The following is a 15,948-nucleotide window of genomic DNA, read 5'->3' on the forward strand; positions in this document are numbered from 1 at the left end:
TTGCCTGGTTCCCGGCCAGTGGGAGTGCGGAACCAGTGCTTGGGACTGGGGCAACATGCAGAGTCCTGGGAGGTGGGCCTGGCGCTGGCTGCCTACAGGGTGCAGCATGGTCTGTGGTCCCAGGACCAGGAGGAAGCCTGCATTAGCACCTGCTGATCACCCTACAGCAAGGCAAGCCAGGACATTGCCTGGTGTTCTGAGAGCCAGGACGGGCCATGACCCTTAGTTTGAAACCCACTGATCTAGTCCATCTACCGCTACAAGAGGGGACCCAACTCTAGACTTTCTGCAGTTCCTTCCACTGGGATACCCATTCACCTAGTGCAACTCTTAATGCCATGGGTAGGTGAGTGGGCCATGGTTTCTGTGTAGTAACACTATGCCCCTCCTTTAAGAGACTTGCTCCAATGTACTTAGTATGCCACTCCCCATCCAAGGGCACTGAGTGGAGGATGAAACCTGTTGCCTTGTTCCGTCTGTAGGTTGCTGCAAGAGCTGTGTAAGTCAAACATTTGCATTCTGTAGCAAAGGGAATGTATGTTAACACTAGCATGGATTGTTTGCATCAGGCACAACCTTATGGTGCTGTGAGATGGGCTGTCTGTCTCTGGTGCACATCCTGTCAGTGCTGACTAGTCTTTAGCTCCCCAAGATGTCTGATGTCTGTCTGTCTGTTATGGCCTGGACTTCTTGGGAAGTAGGGTGTGGTAGTGTTTGAACTTGAGTGCAGTGAATTGTGCTGAGGAAATCTGGCAGTCCCCTTCCCCTTCCCCTTCTCACAGATCAGATGCTTCTTGAAGTGCCCCCCTTCCTACACTTCCTCTAGGGTCCTGGTGATCGGGGTTGTGTGCTGGATCAGTGTCTCTCAAGCAGTGCTAGGAGTCCCCTTGTGGCACTCAGTCTGGGGGCACCTCAACACAACTGAATTTGGAGAACTGAATAATTGTTTTACAGCGCTTTATTATTTTTGTCCTTTTTACACCCATAAATTTCATCGCCCACCCTGGCTACGATTAAGCTGTTTAAACAAACGTGTTGCAATGGTAGAGAGAAAATTTGTCTGAAAACTGTAGGTACTGGGGGTATTTATAATTGGGGGGGGGGGTTTGAGAAAGAGGTACTTTAAAAAAAAAAAGTTGAGAAACACTGGGCTAAATTAATGCAGGAGAGAGCTCTAGAATACACAAACCGCATTGGCCCCAGCCTCACCGCTGATCTACGGCTCTTCTTCCCCCTGCCCCTCACTAACTGCTGCATTCTTACTGTTACAGGTGCAAGTCCAGGTCCAGCAGTCCCCACAACAGGTCTCTGCCCAGCAGCTCTCCCCCCAGCTCACTGTGCACCAAGCCTCAGAGCAGCCAATCCAGGTCCAAGTTCAGATCCAAGGCCAGGCTCAGCAGCAGGCTCCCCAGACGATACAGAGCCAGTCTCTGCAGAGCCCTAGCCCCTCTCAGCTGCAAGCGGCTCAGATCCAGGTGCAGCATGTGCAGACTGCCCAGCAGATCCAGGCCACTGAGATCCAGGAGGAGCACATACAGCACCAGCAGATCCAGGCTCAGCTTGTGTCGGGGCAGGCCATTGCTGGTGGCCAACAGATCCAGATTCAGACAGTCGGGGCGCTGTCACCTCCGCCTTCTCAGCAGGGCTCCCCGCGGGAAGGCGAGCGGCGGATCAGCACCGCCAGTGTCCTACAGCCGGTGAAGAAGCGCAAAGTAGATATGCCTATTACTGTGTCCTATGCCATTTCTGGGCAGCCAGTTGCCACGGTGTTGGCCATTCCTCAAGGCCAGCAGCAGAGTTATGTGTCCCTAAGGCCGGACTTGTTAACAGTGGACAGTGCCCATCTGTACAGTGCCACTGGGACCATCACTAGCCCCACTGGAGAGACTTGGACCATCCCTGTTTACTCTGCTCAGCCACGTGGTGACCTTCAGCAGCAAAACATAACCCATATCGCCATCCCTCAGGAGGCTTACAACGCTGTCCACGTCAGTGGCTCGCCCACGACGCTGGCTGCTGTGAAGCTGGAGGATGACAAGGATAAGATGGTGGGAGGTGCCTCTGTAGTGAAAAACTCCCAGGAGGAAGTGGTGCAAACAATTGCAAACTCGCTCTTTCCAGCACAGTTCATGAACGGCAACATCCACATTCCAGTGGCCGTGCAGGCTGTGGCAGGGACATACCAGAATGCTGCTCAGACGGTGCACATATGGGACCCGCAGCAGCAGCAGCAGCCCACGCCCCAAGAGCAGGGGCAGCAGCAGCTACAAGTGACTTGCTCTGTGAGTAGAACTGCTCCTCTTGGGCCGGCCCTTGCTTTTAGCCACCTGTTGCTGGTGTAGGGGGAGATGCTTCGGTCAGGCACCCTGTGCTTTGTGTGTGCGGTCTGGTAATGTACACAGGACGCTGAGCGAGTGACCAGTCTGTAGTCGTGCATTTGTGTCAGTTACTTGCTTGGGACAAGGGCATGATTATGGGGGGCAAGAATGCAAAGGGGAAACAGGTCTGGTCTCTAGTGTAAAGAAGGCAATATGCTTGTAGCAGGCTTAATAGCCTGTATTCTTAGTTCTCCGGTACTCTCCTGGGCCAAGTGAATGTTCTGAGCTGTTTGGGGCACTGCATCCGAATGGCTAGCACCTTCTCCTGCCCCCAGTGGAACTAATGCAATGCACCAGATGCTAGCCCCTGCACCAGTTACTTTGAATCGCCGCACTCGGTGGCATGAAACACTTGACAAAGCTGAGGGCTTGACCCATCTCATTGATGATCAGATAGAACAGCCTGCATCTACACCAGGTCCAGTTTCTAGTAAATGCCTGGTGTGCAGGAATACAGCAATAATATGAGAATACTGCAAGCTAGTTTAAACCTCTATTTTTGTAAAGAGTGCTTGAATGTACATGATGGCCAAATGTATTGCTGTCTTTAAAGGGGAATAGGTAACTTAAGGCCATCAAATGTTTTTACATTTTAGCTTTTTTAAATTTCATAAACCCTTTTTGGGTGTGTCTGAACATTGTACCAGCCCATGAGGACAGGAAAGTGACTAGCATGTCACTAACTGAACTGAGAAACCAGGCCCCAGAATCCACCAGTGCAAATGTATCGGAAGAAAGATTGTTTTAAAACGTAATGAAAGCAAGGAAGAGTTAATTACAAAATAAATTGAACTGCTGGTGGCAGGAATACTCTCGCTGTCTAGAAGTCAGTTTAATAGCCAGATGCCTCTGTGGCCACATGTCACCAGCTTAAATCCTGGCTCTGCTGAAATACATGGAGGCTTTTCCACTGACTTCAGCGAAGCTAGGATTTCAACCGTAGGTTTTGAGGTCAGAAGGGATCACTTGGCAATTTTTCTGACATTGACTAACACAGGCCGTGCAATGTCACCAAGTGATTTGTACATCAGCCCTAACACTCTACGCAGCCAGGAGGGAATCTTTAAAATGGGCGTTAAGAGAACCCACCACATCTCTCAGTAAGTTCTAGTGGTCAGTTACCCTCCTTCAGCACTACCTTATTTCTGGTCTACATTTTGTTTAGCTTCAGCATCTAATCTTTGGATGTTCTGCCTTCATCTGTTGGGATTCTAGAGCCCTCTGCTGTCTAATCTCCCCAAACCTCCCATATCTAAATAGGTTGAGCTGCTTTAGCCTATCCCTGTAAGGCAGATATTTTCTGGACCTCTGGCCATTCTTGTAGCTCTTTTCTGAACTTGGTCCTATTTGAGGACCTCTCTGGCAGTGTGAATTCAGCTGGAAGCAGTCTAACCCCTCCTCCGGGAGTGATAACTCTTCCCTCCTGCTGAATCACATTCCCCTGCACCCAGCTACCGCACACCCATAGCAACATTGGATGCAGAGTGCTGATTGCGCTGCTTTGGTTTGCTGGCAAGTAGTGTGTATCCCTATTCCCAGACTTATCGGGCTGTGGGAATGCAGCCTTCCATCGCAGAGCAAGGGTGATAAGGCAGCCATGATGACTAAACCTCTGTTCTTTTGGGCCTGTCCCTAGACCCACCTGTAGAGTAATCGTGTGGCTCTGTTGACACTCCTTGCTGCTGTAGGAGTATTAAGAGGCGTTTGCTGTGGAATGAGCACCTCAGAAAGCAAAGCTCCGTACCCTGCTGCTGCAGCCTTGCTATGCCCCACAGCCATCTGGGGCTGGCTCTGACCAGGGTGTGTCTGTCCTGAGTAAGGCAAAGTAGAAGCATGTCAATTCACTACCCTGGAAATGGCCTCTTATCCCAGCTGGAGGGCTGTGAGGCACTTGCTGGAAGATGAGCAGAGCTGCTCTTGGTAGGCTGCGTGGCAATGAAAGCTTTGTTATCTCAAGGGCTAGGAGACCGCATTCAGGAAGAAGAGTTGCTCTGCACATGTGGGGCAGTGTCAGCCAAGGGCTGTCTTTCTCCAGGACGGTTAACCTTCCGCCATCGGCCCTGGTGATCAATTCAAGGCCTGGCTTTCTGATTCTGCCCTTGCCCCACTTCCTGTAATATGGATGGTGGTGTGCAAACATCTGCTGGCAGACGATGCAGGAGAGCTGATGCTGTGGGGCACTCTGCTGGTGTCTAAAAACATTTAGCAGACTTGGTTTTCATTGGCCAGGAATGCTGTGGATTTCTCCCTTGCAAACCTTGCATTGTCTTCAGCATCCTTCTAGCGGGAGGGCATTAGCTGGAGGAGGCTTCCAAGGAAAGAGCTTCAGCAAGCAGACATTGAATCTTTTGTGTTGATAAATTGCTTAATTGTAGGGTGTGCCTGTGGCTCTCCTTTACCCTTCTTGAATAGGAGTGGGTATGAAAAGGAGGCCCTGGATTGGCTAAGAATCCCTAATGTGAAATGTCCAGAGCGAATGGGATGGGAGCACAGCCTTTGCTCAAATGAACAGTTGAAGCTTGCTCTTAATCCATTAGCGTTCTGTTCGAGTAACTCTAAAAGCTCTGGAGGAGGAGGAGGAGGAAAAGCTCTGTGTGTCTGGTGCTTGGTCAGCCTGTGGAGGAGGTGCTGGATGAGCAGGCCGGAGTGAGGGTCTGCAGAGGGGCACCATGTTGTGAGGTCTGCAGATTGAGGTGACAGCCCTTTGACTCCAGAGCCCTGTTGTCAAGGGAATGCTCCTCTTGCAGTGTTCTTGCTCAGCTTCTCTGCAGATGCAGGCATCTGTCAGACATCTCTCAGAATGCTGGCCGTGACTAGCAGCTAACTTTCAATAGGTTGAGATTGAATTGGTGAAACGGACTCTTAAAGGTGGTGATAGATTACACCACATGACCAGATATCTGCTCATTCATGTAAATAGGTGAAACGAGCATTGGCCAGCATCCTGCTCTTGCGGAATGGAGCATGCTATCAACAGGTGACCCCATTGTGCATGCCGGGGTGTTGCTTTGCACAACAGCTGCAGTCTTGGTAATTACTTTGGAATGAAAAGTCCATGTGAGTGGCCCTTTTTAACCTTCGTGTCCATAAACTGCAGTGCTGGTGCAAGTGCCATTTAGCAAAAGTTTCAGGGGGTAGCCGAGTTAGTCTAACAGGAAAAACTTAACCAACAGCAAATGGTCTGGTAGCACTTGAAAGAATAACAAAAGATGTAGATGGGATCAGAGCTTTCGTACGCACAGCCCACTTCTTCAGATGAGGGGGAGCAGGGTATAAATAAAAACATTAAATATTTGTACCCTGGACTCCTTCTTCCATTCATCTGGGGAAGTGAGTTGTGCCCACAAAAGCTCATGATACCATCTTCATGTCTTGTTAATCTTTAAAGTGCTACCCAACTATTTATTTGTTTTTTCCGTTGATTGCCACTGACTCTTCTGTCAAGTGGAGGACGCAGTTGATAAAGCAGAGAGAATATGCCCGCTGGCTGGAATAGCTAGAACTTGCCCCAGAGTATTTGTACGGGTGTTAAAAGTCTGGGAGGGGTAGCTGTGTTAGTCGAACAGAGGGTTTTTTAAAAAGTTGTCACCTTGCTGCTGTCTCCCACTAGAGGGCGGCCTTTCTCTCTGTGCCAGATACCTGGGTCCTGAGCCCAGTCCTCGGCATGCATTGTACTGCTGTTAATTCTATACCTAATGCAATGGTTTTTGAAACCCGGAAGCTAATGTCCCCTGTCAGCCAGGGGGAAGTGAAGCTAATGGAGCCCGATAAATCAGGGATTCCCTCCTTCTAGTCATGGTGAGAGGGTTTGAGTCCTGTAAAGCTCTTTCCTTCTGGTGAGCGTTTGTTTCCCTCTGTGTGCAGGTGTAAGGGAAATATGAATGGGCTTCGTGATCTGGACAAATGGCTGGGCCCACTTTGCCGCTTTCTGCAGTACGGACTTTAAGTGGCCACTGGGGAGTGGTCTGGAGGCTTTGCAGAACACCTGCCTAGAGTGAAAATGTCGCTGGTCTTGGGGATCAAGTCTTTATATTTGCTGTTCTTGCAAGTTCACTGCTGTAACCCTGAAGCCCTCCCGCAGGGTCATGCTCCGTGCCTGTCGAGGGGTGTTGCTCTTCATCCCGCTGCTGGGAGGGAGGGGCTGCTGGCCAGGGTCGGAGACAGTCCTGCAGGAAGAGGGCCATGAGGCAAATGCTGCCCTATTTTGGCTGCCTTGTTGCATCTTGAGGGGACCTGACGAAGTGGCTTTCCTTTCACAGGCACAAACTGTTCAGGTGGCTGAAGTGGAGCCGCAGCCCCAGCCCCAGCCTTCACCTGAGCTGCTGCTTCCGAACTCCCTGAAGCCAGAAGAAGGGCTTGAAGTGTGGAAAAGCTGGGCCCAGACCAAGAATGCAGAGCTGGAAAAGGAGTCTCAGAACAGGCTAGCCCCTATCGGCAGTAAGTGTTGTCTGGCATGGCACGTCGTACTCCAGGCTTCCTCCACTAGCCACTTGCTTTCAAGCCAATGAAACAAGCCTACGCTTGGCGGCTCGCACTAGAGTCCTAAGCACCACGTGTCTCAGCCCTTCCTCCTACTCTGATTTTAAGGGTCCATTTCTTGGGCCCAGAACCCCTGCATTGGTCTCCATCCCTCTCCTCTTAGGAAAACTCCTTGGTTCGAATGGTGACTGTGTAGTTTGATCTTCCATTCAACTTGTCACAGTGCGATAAAGGGTTGGCCCAGGGCTGTGCATATATCTACAAATAAACTTTCCCTATTTTTAAATTTAATTCCAAAAAATCATGGGGGCAAACCTGTGACTATTTAATGACAGCAGGTATTGCAACAAATTTGTTTCCAACCATAACATGCATCTGACGAAGTGGATCTTTGCCCACGAAAGCTTGTGCTCCAATAATCTGTTAGTCTGTAAGGTGTCAAAGGACTCCTTGTCGCTTTTCCAACCATTGGATGTTTTAATGTGTTGACAACACAAATTGTCAACATCTGTTAAAACATACAAAAATATCCTTAAATCACTCAAGTATGAAATGCTGCTTATCTGTAAACTTTAATTATCAATGGAAATATTTTTTCATTGGCTTGCGTATAGCGAGATTAACACTTAACAACATTTGCCAAATAAAAATCTAGCCTTCCAAGCCTAAGAATGGTTTGTTTTTTGCTAACTGAATCCTGCAGTGTTCCAGGAAGTATTTTGTGTTCCACATTGAGTTTACAAACTCAGGAACCTAGTCATCTGGCCATAGAAAAAGCAATGTAGGATCAATGAAACAAAACAGCCTCCTGCACCAGCTAATTCCTGAATCAGCAAATGCTCTTGTGTGTGTCCTTGCTTTCCCACTGCAGCAGGACAAATATTTAATTGCAGATAATGATGGAGAGGGTCCCCATCTAGAATGCGTTGTGGCGGTGACAGGGTCAGTTGTTTCTAAATGTGTCTTCCTGCTTGAGTCAACTTCTGAAACCTGAAGGTCTCCAGTGCTCCCATTGTGATCTTATGGTCGGGAGCACGAGGTGCAAAAGGAGCTGTTTGGAGGTGGGGAAGAGCACGTTGGGCAGGAGTGAAATAGTAGATCATGCTTGAGAAACAGAGACTGCCTTTTTTAAGCAAATTCATCATGACATTTTGCTTTGCAGGACGCCAGCTGCTGAGATTCCAGGAAGATCTCATCTCTTCTGCTGTGGCAGAGTTGAATTACGGGCTGTGCTTGATGACACGAGAAGCTCGCAATGGTGAAGGCGAGCCATACGATCCAGATGTATTGTACTATATCTTCCTATGTATTCAGAAGGTAGGAGTGGGGAGCGCTCGTCTCTTATTTTATGTAGCGTGCACATGCTGCAACCAGATGTTTGTACGTAGCATTCTCTGTGTAAGACTTGGCATGAGGCTGGCACTTGCTATTAATATCACAATCCTAGGGCTGGAAGAGACCTCAGGAGGCCGTCCAGCCCAGCCCCCTGCCCAAGGCAGGACCCACCCCAACTAAATCATCCCAGCCAGGGCTTTGTCAAGCTGAGACTTAAAAACCCTCTAGGGATGGAGACTCCACCCCCTCCCATGGGAACCCATCCCAGCGCTTCCCACCCGTCTAGGGAAATGGTTTTTCCTAATATCCAATATCAAGCTCTCTAGCTTTGTTTATGGAAAAACAAATCAATTCAGAAAACCTCTTCTGAGTTTGCTGAAACATTCATTTTAACACTTTGAGACCTTAATTAGTAGATAAGATTTTTAAAGTGATACTAGCATGCAATTAAAAACAAAATATTAACTGAAAGAAATAATGTGGTTTAAAATGCAACAGGGAAGCTTTTCAAGCAAAGTATAATGTTCTAGATCTAGTCTGTCTTATTTAAAATCATTAATTTCAGCTTTGACTTGGCCTCCATTCATATTTGAGCTTGATTACTTGGTGAGAATTTGGGTTTGCAACAGCATTTTCTTTGACGAAGAAGAGGCTATTCATACCCCCAAAGCAGGGCAGCAAGCTCAATGTAACGCTTCAAATAAATGCATCCTTCTTTAAATAGAAAGCTGAGGCCTTGCCACTTTTTTGCTTTTAAGACTCTTCATGTTCACTCACAGCAGTACTAGATCCTTCCTGGTGCACTTACCGGCACAGGGGTCTTTGTACTCTCCCAGGTGTATTTGTGGGACCTCTCCAGCAATGACTGCAATAAAGCAGAAAATGCATAAATCTGACTAGTGCCCCGAAGGGGACTTGCTCCATCCCAAGGAGAGAAGGCTGCTCTGGGAGGAACTTGCTTGCTGCCCTCTATCAGACTGTTGTGACTGTCTCTTGCAGTATCTTTTTGAAAATGGACGAGTAGATGACATTTTCTCAGATCTCTATTACATACGGTTTACTGAGTGGTTACATGAAGTTCTCAAGGATGTACAGCCCCGGATCACCCCTCTTGGTAAGAGCTTTTTCTCTGCTTCAGTGAGAGGCCCTTGAGACATGCCAGGGATGAGGTGGGATGTGAGATCTTTAAGCTTGCTGGTGTCCTCTTAATGGAGCTATGATGAGAACCTACTCTAAAGAACTATTTGAACGTCCTTTACCCTTCACTCGCATGGGGAGGGAGGTTTTTCAGGGCCTGCAGTAAGCACAAATATTTCCCAGGAAGGGGGGTGGTGCACCAGACTCCAGTCCACCATTCTGTTTCAAGGGTTTAATTAGGCTTGATTCTCCACACTCTTTAACTGGCTCTTACCAGGTCTCAGAACCCCGGAATCTAGAGGGCATTGGAAGTGTGGTGGGGATGCCCTTTCTAAGAAATGCATGAGTTCAGCAGGGATGGATTCCTAATGGCCAATGAAATTCAGTGGATAAATGAAGTAAAGCTCACTAGAAAACATCCCACTTATGCCTAGAAAATCGATTGGGGGGGGGGGAGGCTCAATTAACTGTTACCACTCAAATGTTAGTCTGGAACTTTAAAAAAGAGCACCTTGGAAATAACTAAGAATAGATGTATAGTACCATGAGCTCTCGTGGGCACAACCTACTTCAGATGAGTGGAGGAAAAGGGGGAACCTCCAAACTTATAACAGGAAAGGAGGGGGGAGGAACTGTCCTAGTAGTGCCAGTGCTAATGAGCCCAGTAGTAGTCTGTAAGTGCCCATACATAGCTTTTGATGACACTTGGGTGTTGAATGGAACGGCCTATCCAGTTCATGTCCTGGCTCAAGCCATGAGAGTGTTGAATTCGCATATGAAGGCCAGTTCTGCAGTCTCTCTAGGTGGGTCCTGAAATTCCTTTGTAGCACAATGGTGACTTTTGCATCCATTGAGCGCCCAGGCAGGTTAAAATGTGCTCCTGCAGGCTTGTGTGCAACCATTTGTGATGTCTGACTTGTGGCCATTTATCCCTTGGTGTAGCGACTGTCTGGTTTGGCCAATAGACCTGTCAGAGGGGCCTGGCTGGCACTTGATGGCATAGATTACGTTGATGGATGAGCCCCTGGTGTTGTGGCGTACGTGGTTAGGCTGTTGTGTTGCTGTGTGGACAGAGTTGGCACTGGGGTTTATTGCATGGGTAGGTTCCTGGGTAAGCATGGCTGTGTGGCTGCTGGAAAGAATTTGCTTCAGGTCGAGGGCTGTCTGTAGGTGAGGATTGTCCTGTCTCCCAAGGCTCATGATGCACTGGAGGGGCCTAAGCTGGCAGCTATAGGTGATGAGGAGTGGGTTTCTGTTTTTCCCCTTGCTGGGCCTGTCTCGAAGCTGAAGCCAGGGGCTCCTCTGGCTCTGCTGATCTGTGTTTTCACTTCCTAGGTGAAAGGATCAGTTTTAAGGATGCCTGATAGAGATCCTGCAGGTGCCTGTCTGTGGGATTGGAGCAAATCTGGTTGTGTCTTAGGACCTGGCTATAAACAGTTGTGTGGTGTGAGTCCTGGATGGAAGCTAGAGGCATGTACGTAAAAGTAGTGGTCACGAAGTTTCCAGTGTGGGCTGGTGGAAATGTGGCTGTCATTTAATTGCACTGTAGTGTCAAGGAAGTGGCTCTCATGTGGGGACTGGTCTAGGCTGAGATTGATGGTGGGGTGGAAATGGTTGAAATCCCAGGGGAATTCTTCAAGGGTCTCCTTCCCAGGAATCCACATGAGGCCATCAGTATGGCGTACGAGGAAGGATGCTAGAGCTGAAGAAACTTTCGTGGTCAGCCATAAGGTTGTTGGCATATTGTGTGGCCATGTGGGTGCCCCTAGCTGTGCCAGACATGAAGGTATAAACTGTCCCCAGATTGGAAATACAGGTTGGACCTCCCTGGTCCGGCATCCTCGGGACTTGACTTGGACCAGGAGAGGTTGTATCTAGTCTCCCAACTACACCCCCCCCTTCCCCCCCCCCCGAACAGCCTTCCAGCTGGTTCCCTCCCCCACTGCTGTTAGCCAGACTGGCAGGGCAGTCCGTCTGTCTCTGTCTCTGTCTCTCTCCCTCCCCCGCCCCCTTTGCTAAGCTGGGCAGCCCAGTTCCCAGCAGTTTGGGCTTCTGGCCCCACAAGGCAGAGCTGCTGGGCTCCCGGTCCTGCTGCTGCGCACCAGCTTACAGCCCTGTAGGGTTGCGCCTGGCTCTCTGGTCCAGGAACATTCTGGCCAGACAAGTGTTCTGGTTTGCAGAGGTTCCACTGTTGTAGGTGAGGACACCAGGTGTCGAGACAGATCTGGTGTCATTGTGGATAGCTCTCTGGAAACATCCACTCGGTGCATAGCAGCAGTCAAAGCTAGCAGTGTTGGGATAGCAGCGAAGATAGAAAAATCCTACTGCTTCTTGAAATCATGGTACACCCTCACTTGGGTGCTGGATGCAGCTGTGGTCGCCCCATCTTCAAGATATATTGGAACTGGGAAAGATTCAGAAAAGGGGCAATGAAAACTAGGCATAGGTGACCCCTTCCGCGTGAGGCAAGATTTGGACGGCTGACTTCTCAGCTAGGAAAAGAGACGAGGGAGGCTGTGCTAGAGGGCTGTACGGTCTTGGCTGGTGTGGAGACAGACGGTGACCGTTTACTCTTACTCCTAACGCAAGATTTAGGGGTCACCAAATACAAAATAAATAGGTTTTAAAACCAAAGAAGCGTTTCTTCACCCAGCACAGCCCACCTGTGGAATTCTGCCAGAGGGTGTCAGGAAGGCCAAGACTCGAATAGGGTTCAAAACCTAGTTGCGTTCAGAGGCCAGGTCTGTAATAGCTGTTAACCAGGCTGGGGAGGGCGTCGCAGCCTCGGTGTGTCGGGCTGGGAATGGGTGCCAGGAGAGGGATCGCTTCATGGTTCCCTGTTCTATTTGCTCCCTCTGGAGCACCTGGCCTGGGGCGCCTGGCCCAGGCCACTGTTGGAAGACCGGACACTGGGCTACCTGGACCCAGTCTGGCGCTTCCCAGTGACTTACCCTTGGCGTCCAGCGATGTGACTTGCATTGGCAATGCATTTGCTTTATTCTGCGCCAGTGATGAGGGATTAGGTCAGCATCCAGTGATAAATAGAGATTTGCCCTAAGGCATGGCTTGTTATGATGCTCATTTTGTAATCCATTTGTGGGTACTTTTTAAGCAAAGCCTTAAAAATATTGTAGCCAAAAACATGCAAACATTGAGCCCTTTTTGGGGGGGGGGCGGGGGGGAGGGGAGGTGTCCTTCACTATGTACAGGTGTCTGATAAAACAGAACTTGCGCAAACAAAATGTGCTCTTGCTGCAGTAGGGAAGGTTACACCCTGCTCCGAAGATGAGAGCGAAAGGATGGTATTTTCAGGGAACAGGAATCTGTTACTTCACCAGATTTTTATACCCCCTGCTCTGGGTTTGCTCTGGCCACCTATCAATTCTACATTTGGGTTCAGATATTTTTGCTTCCTTTTGTTTTTCCTCTGCCTGTTGGATTGATGCTTTGTTCTCTGCCATTGTGCAGCCTGTGGGGTTGTCTAGGTGTTGGGAGTCTGGGCTTTCCCTTGTGCACAGGAGCAAGTCTAGAGTGTATGACCCTGTGCATGGGGCCGAGAGCTCAGCTTGCTCATCCTTCCCTCGTGGTCGAGATCAAAGTGAGCCACTGAAACGAGCATCCATCTGGCTCCCCTCCGAGGGAGCTTGTCGCATGTGTACCCGTGCGCTGCCGGCCTGTGGCGTAGCACCTGTCAGCGATGCCTGCTTCTCGTGTTACAGGTTACGTTCTCCCCAGCCACGTCACAGAAGAGATGCTGTGGGAGTGCAAGCAGCTGGGCGCCCACTCCCCTTCCACCTTGCTCACCACACTGATGTTTTTTAACACCAAGTAAGTATGTGTCCGTTCCGGTCCCCGATTCAGAGCAGGCCCCCGCTTTTGAATGGGCAAAGCCCAGAGGGATCCTTTTATCCAAGGAATCCCATGCAGGAACCCAAGGAGGAGAGAGCTGCCTCTCCCAGCCTGGTTTGAACCCTGGCTGGCTCATACCCACAAAAGTGTTTCCTCTCCCTGAGCGGTGAAGAGAGGCTTTGTTTGCCCCCCACACTTCTGTCCTCTTCCCACTGCTCAGGTACTTCCTGTTGAAAACAGTAGACCAGCATATGAAGTTGGCTTTCTCCAAGGTCTTGAGGCAGACCAAGAAGAACCCTTCCAATCCCAAGGATAAGAGCACGAGTATCCGGTATCTGAAGGCACTTGGCATACACCAGACAGGCCAGAAAGGTAGTTCCCCGAGGAGAGGAGAAACAAGCCTTTTGTGGAATGCTCTGGGATTGACTGGCCGGGTCTGTTTGCTAGAGTCTTACAAAGAGCTCCAGTGTGGTAGACAGTGTGAATCTCCCCCAGGAGCTCCATGATCCGAGACAGCAGGTGTTCTGTGGCTGGGTTTGCTGAGGCACACGGCCCTGCCCTCTTTCCCAGTCCTCTCTCCAGGCAGAGGCGCTGTGACACACGGGCCTCTGAGCAGAGAGGCGTTTCAGAGGAGCCTTGTTCTCTCCTTTCAGTGGAAGCGCTCTGCTCACGGGCCTCTTCCTGTAGCCAGACTCTCTGCCTTTCAGGGGTCGGCTAGCTGGGGGGTTGATGAGTGGGATGTTGCTAAAGCCCAGAGCTGAAGGTGCTGCCTGGGGCCGTGTTATGGCTCCTGCAGCTGGGAACTCCTAACGCCTTATGAGGTGGGATTTGCAACATTGAGGCTGCTGGATGCTTGCTGCTTTTATTCTCTACTGTTCTACAAGCGCTTTCGTGTACGGAGTCTGACGCTGGTTTTCGGGGGGCGGTTTGCAGTTACAGATGACATGTATGCAGAGCAGACTGAGAATCCAGAGAACCCCCTGCGCTGCCCCATAAAGCTCTATGACTTCTACCTCTTCAAATGGTGAGCGCTCCTGCCGCGAGGGGTTGCAGGTCTCTTGTAAATATGCACCCAGGCGGCACTCTGTAGCTCCAGAAAGAGAGCTGTCTGTCTCCTTCCCCGGTACAGTTTGTAACTATGGGGGGGACTTGTCCTGCAGAGCGGCACAAAGAATGTGAAGGGGCTGAGTCTTGAAGTGTGAATTTGCCGGTGTTAGTCCCGGGGCTGTTGTAGACGTCCGAGCAGTGACGCTTGTGCGGTGGCCCCTTGGCCTGCAGGTGCCCTGATGAAGGGCCCTCCGCGTTGTATGCGACACTGGAGAAGCGAGGTGGCGGCAGCTCTGAAAATGGAGGCTTGCTGTGACCGTGAGGTCTCTGTACACATCCCTCCTTCAGGAAGGGCCCCACTACTAGCTCAACTGCAGTGCCAATGGTGTCGGAGAAGAAAACCCTCTTCAAAGGCCCATTGGTAACCTTGGGACTGAGTGACACGTAATCGTTCCTAACGAATCTAGGCCCACGTGATAGCCAAGGGGCCCTTCACCCCACTAGCCTCGCTGAGTGTGGTGGCAGCTCCCCGCTCTCCCCTGGAGGAGGGCTGAACGGGACGCTCTGGTGGTAGAAGCTGTGTGAGACCACTGCCCATAAAGGTACCTGCCCTGCAAGTAAACACCCATGGGTCTCCGAACCGGGCAGCTTTCACGGAGGGTTCTTAGCGCCCGGGTGACTAGGATGAGGCTGCCTGTTCAGGACGTGTAACTAGCCTGCCTGTCTCTGACTAGGATGTAACTAGCCTGCCTGTCTCTGATTTTCTTCCCCCCTTGCAGCCCCCAGAGCGTGAAAGGCCGGAATGACACATTTTACTTAACTCCGGAGCCGGTGGTAGCCCCGAACAGCCCAATCTGGTATTCCATCCAGCCAATCAGCAGAGAGCAGATGGAGCAGATGCTCACTCGGATCCTGGTCATACGAGAGATTCAGGAAGCTATTGCTGTGGCTAATGCCAGCACCATGCACTAAGGCACCCTTCCCAGCTCAGAAGGGGGTGGGATGGGGTGGCGGGATGACAAGCAAGCCTAAATTGTACAGACTTTTACACTAAAGGAGATGCCTACGTTTTGTTTTTTATTGGTGTAGTTAGGAAGCCCTTTTAGGCTTCCTCTCTTTAAAAGAATCTAAAAGGAAACCTCCCCATTGTGTATCCTCCCAAACCCACTGAGCTGTTAGAACCACCTGGGGCTGTGTTTCTCCGCCAGCTCAGAGATGCTGAACCTGCTGGTTGACTTTGGTTTTTGACGCTGTAGAGAACAGAGCGAGCTACGGGATTGGCCTGGACGGCTTGTGTCTGACGCCGCCTCAGCCCACGTGCAGCCTGGAGAGCGCAGAAGGATGGATGGACCTGCTCAGCCAGCCGAGGGGGCAGGGGTCCCCCCTCCGTGCTCAGACATGAATTTGCTATTGTCCTGGAAGGAGGAGGAGAGTGAACTGCAATTATGATTTCTTAAAAACCAACCGATTTCTATTCAGACCTTTAAGTGACATTTTTAGATGTTAAAAGTAAAAAAAAAAAACAACAAAAAAAGCAACAAAAACCCAACTTTACCACTCTTCTTTTTTTGGCCTGACACTGAGGCCTTAACCCTTGGGGCGCCTGTGCCTGATGGAGTTCTTGTACCATACACTTGTGTATCATATAAAGATACCACCCTGTTTCTCTTATGTATTCTTACTCTAGTCGTTTATTAAGAATGACGAGCACGTCTTTTCAACA

The 15,948-nt window shown here is 50.1% G+C and overlaps 1 protein-coding gene across 4 annotated transcripts in view; it reads left to right on the forward strand.

The window, feature by feature from the left end:
* QRICH1 (glutamine rich 1) overlaps window positions 1-15,948 on the forward strand; it is a 28,481-nt gene extending 12,533 nt beyond the window's left edge. For all 4 annotated transcript variants that reach the window (XM_075938389.1, XM_075938387.1, XM_075938391.1 and 1 more), the window contains 8 exons: window positions 1,272-2,282; window positions 6,638-6,815; window positions 8,020-8,174; window positions 9,192-9,306; window positions 13,049-13,157; window positions 13,399-13,550; window positions 14,112-14,202; window positions 15,005-15,948. In XM_075938389.1, the coding sequence (XP_075794504.1) occupies window positions 1,272-2,282; window positions 6,638-6,815; window positions 8,020-8,174; window positions 9,192-9,306; window positions 13,049-13,157; window positions 13,399-13,550; window positions 14,112-14,202; window positions 15,005-15,197 (2,004 nt within the window). In that variant the 3' untranslated portion in view covers window positions 15,198-15,948. The remainder of the gene's footprint in view (window positions 1-1,271; window positions 2,283-6,637; window positions 6,816-8,019; window positions 8,175-9,191; window positions 9,307-13,048; window positions 13,158-13,398; window positions 13,551-14,111; window positions 14,203-15,004) is intronic.

The sequence above is a fragment of the Pelodiscus sinensis genome, chromosome 11, assembly GCF_049634645.1.
Source record: "Pelodiscus sinensis isolate JC-2024 chromosome 11, ASM4963464v1, whole genome shotgun sequence".
In the NCBI taxonomy this organism is placed as follows: Eukaryota; Metazoa; Chordata; order Testudines; family Trionychidae; genus Pelodiscus; species Pelodiscus sinensis.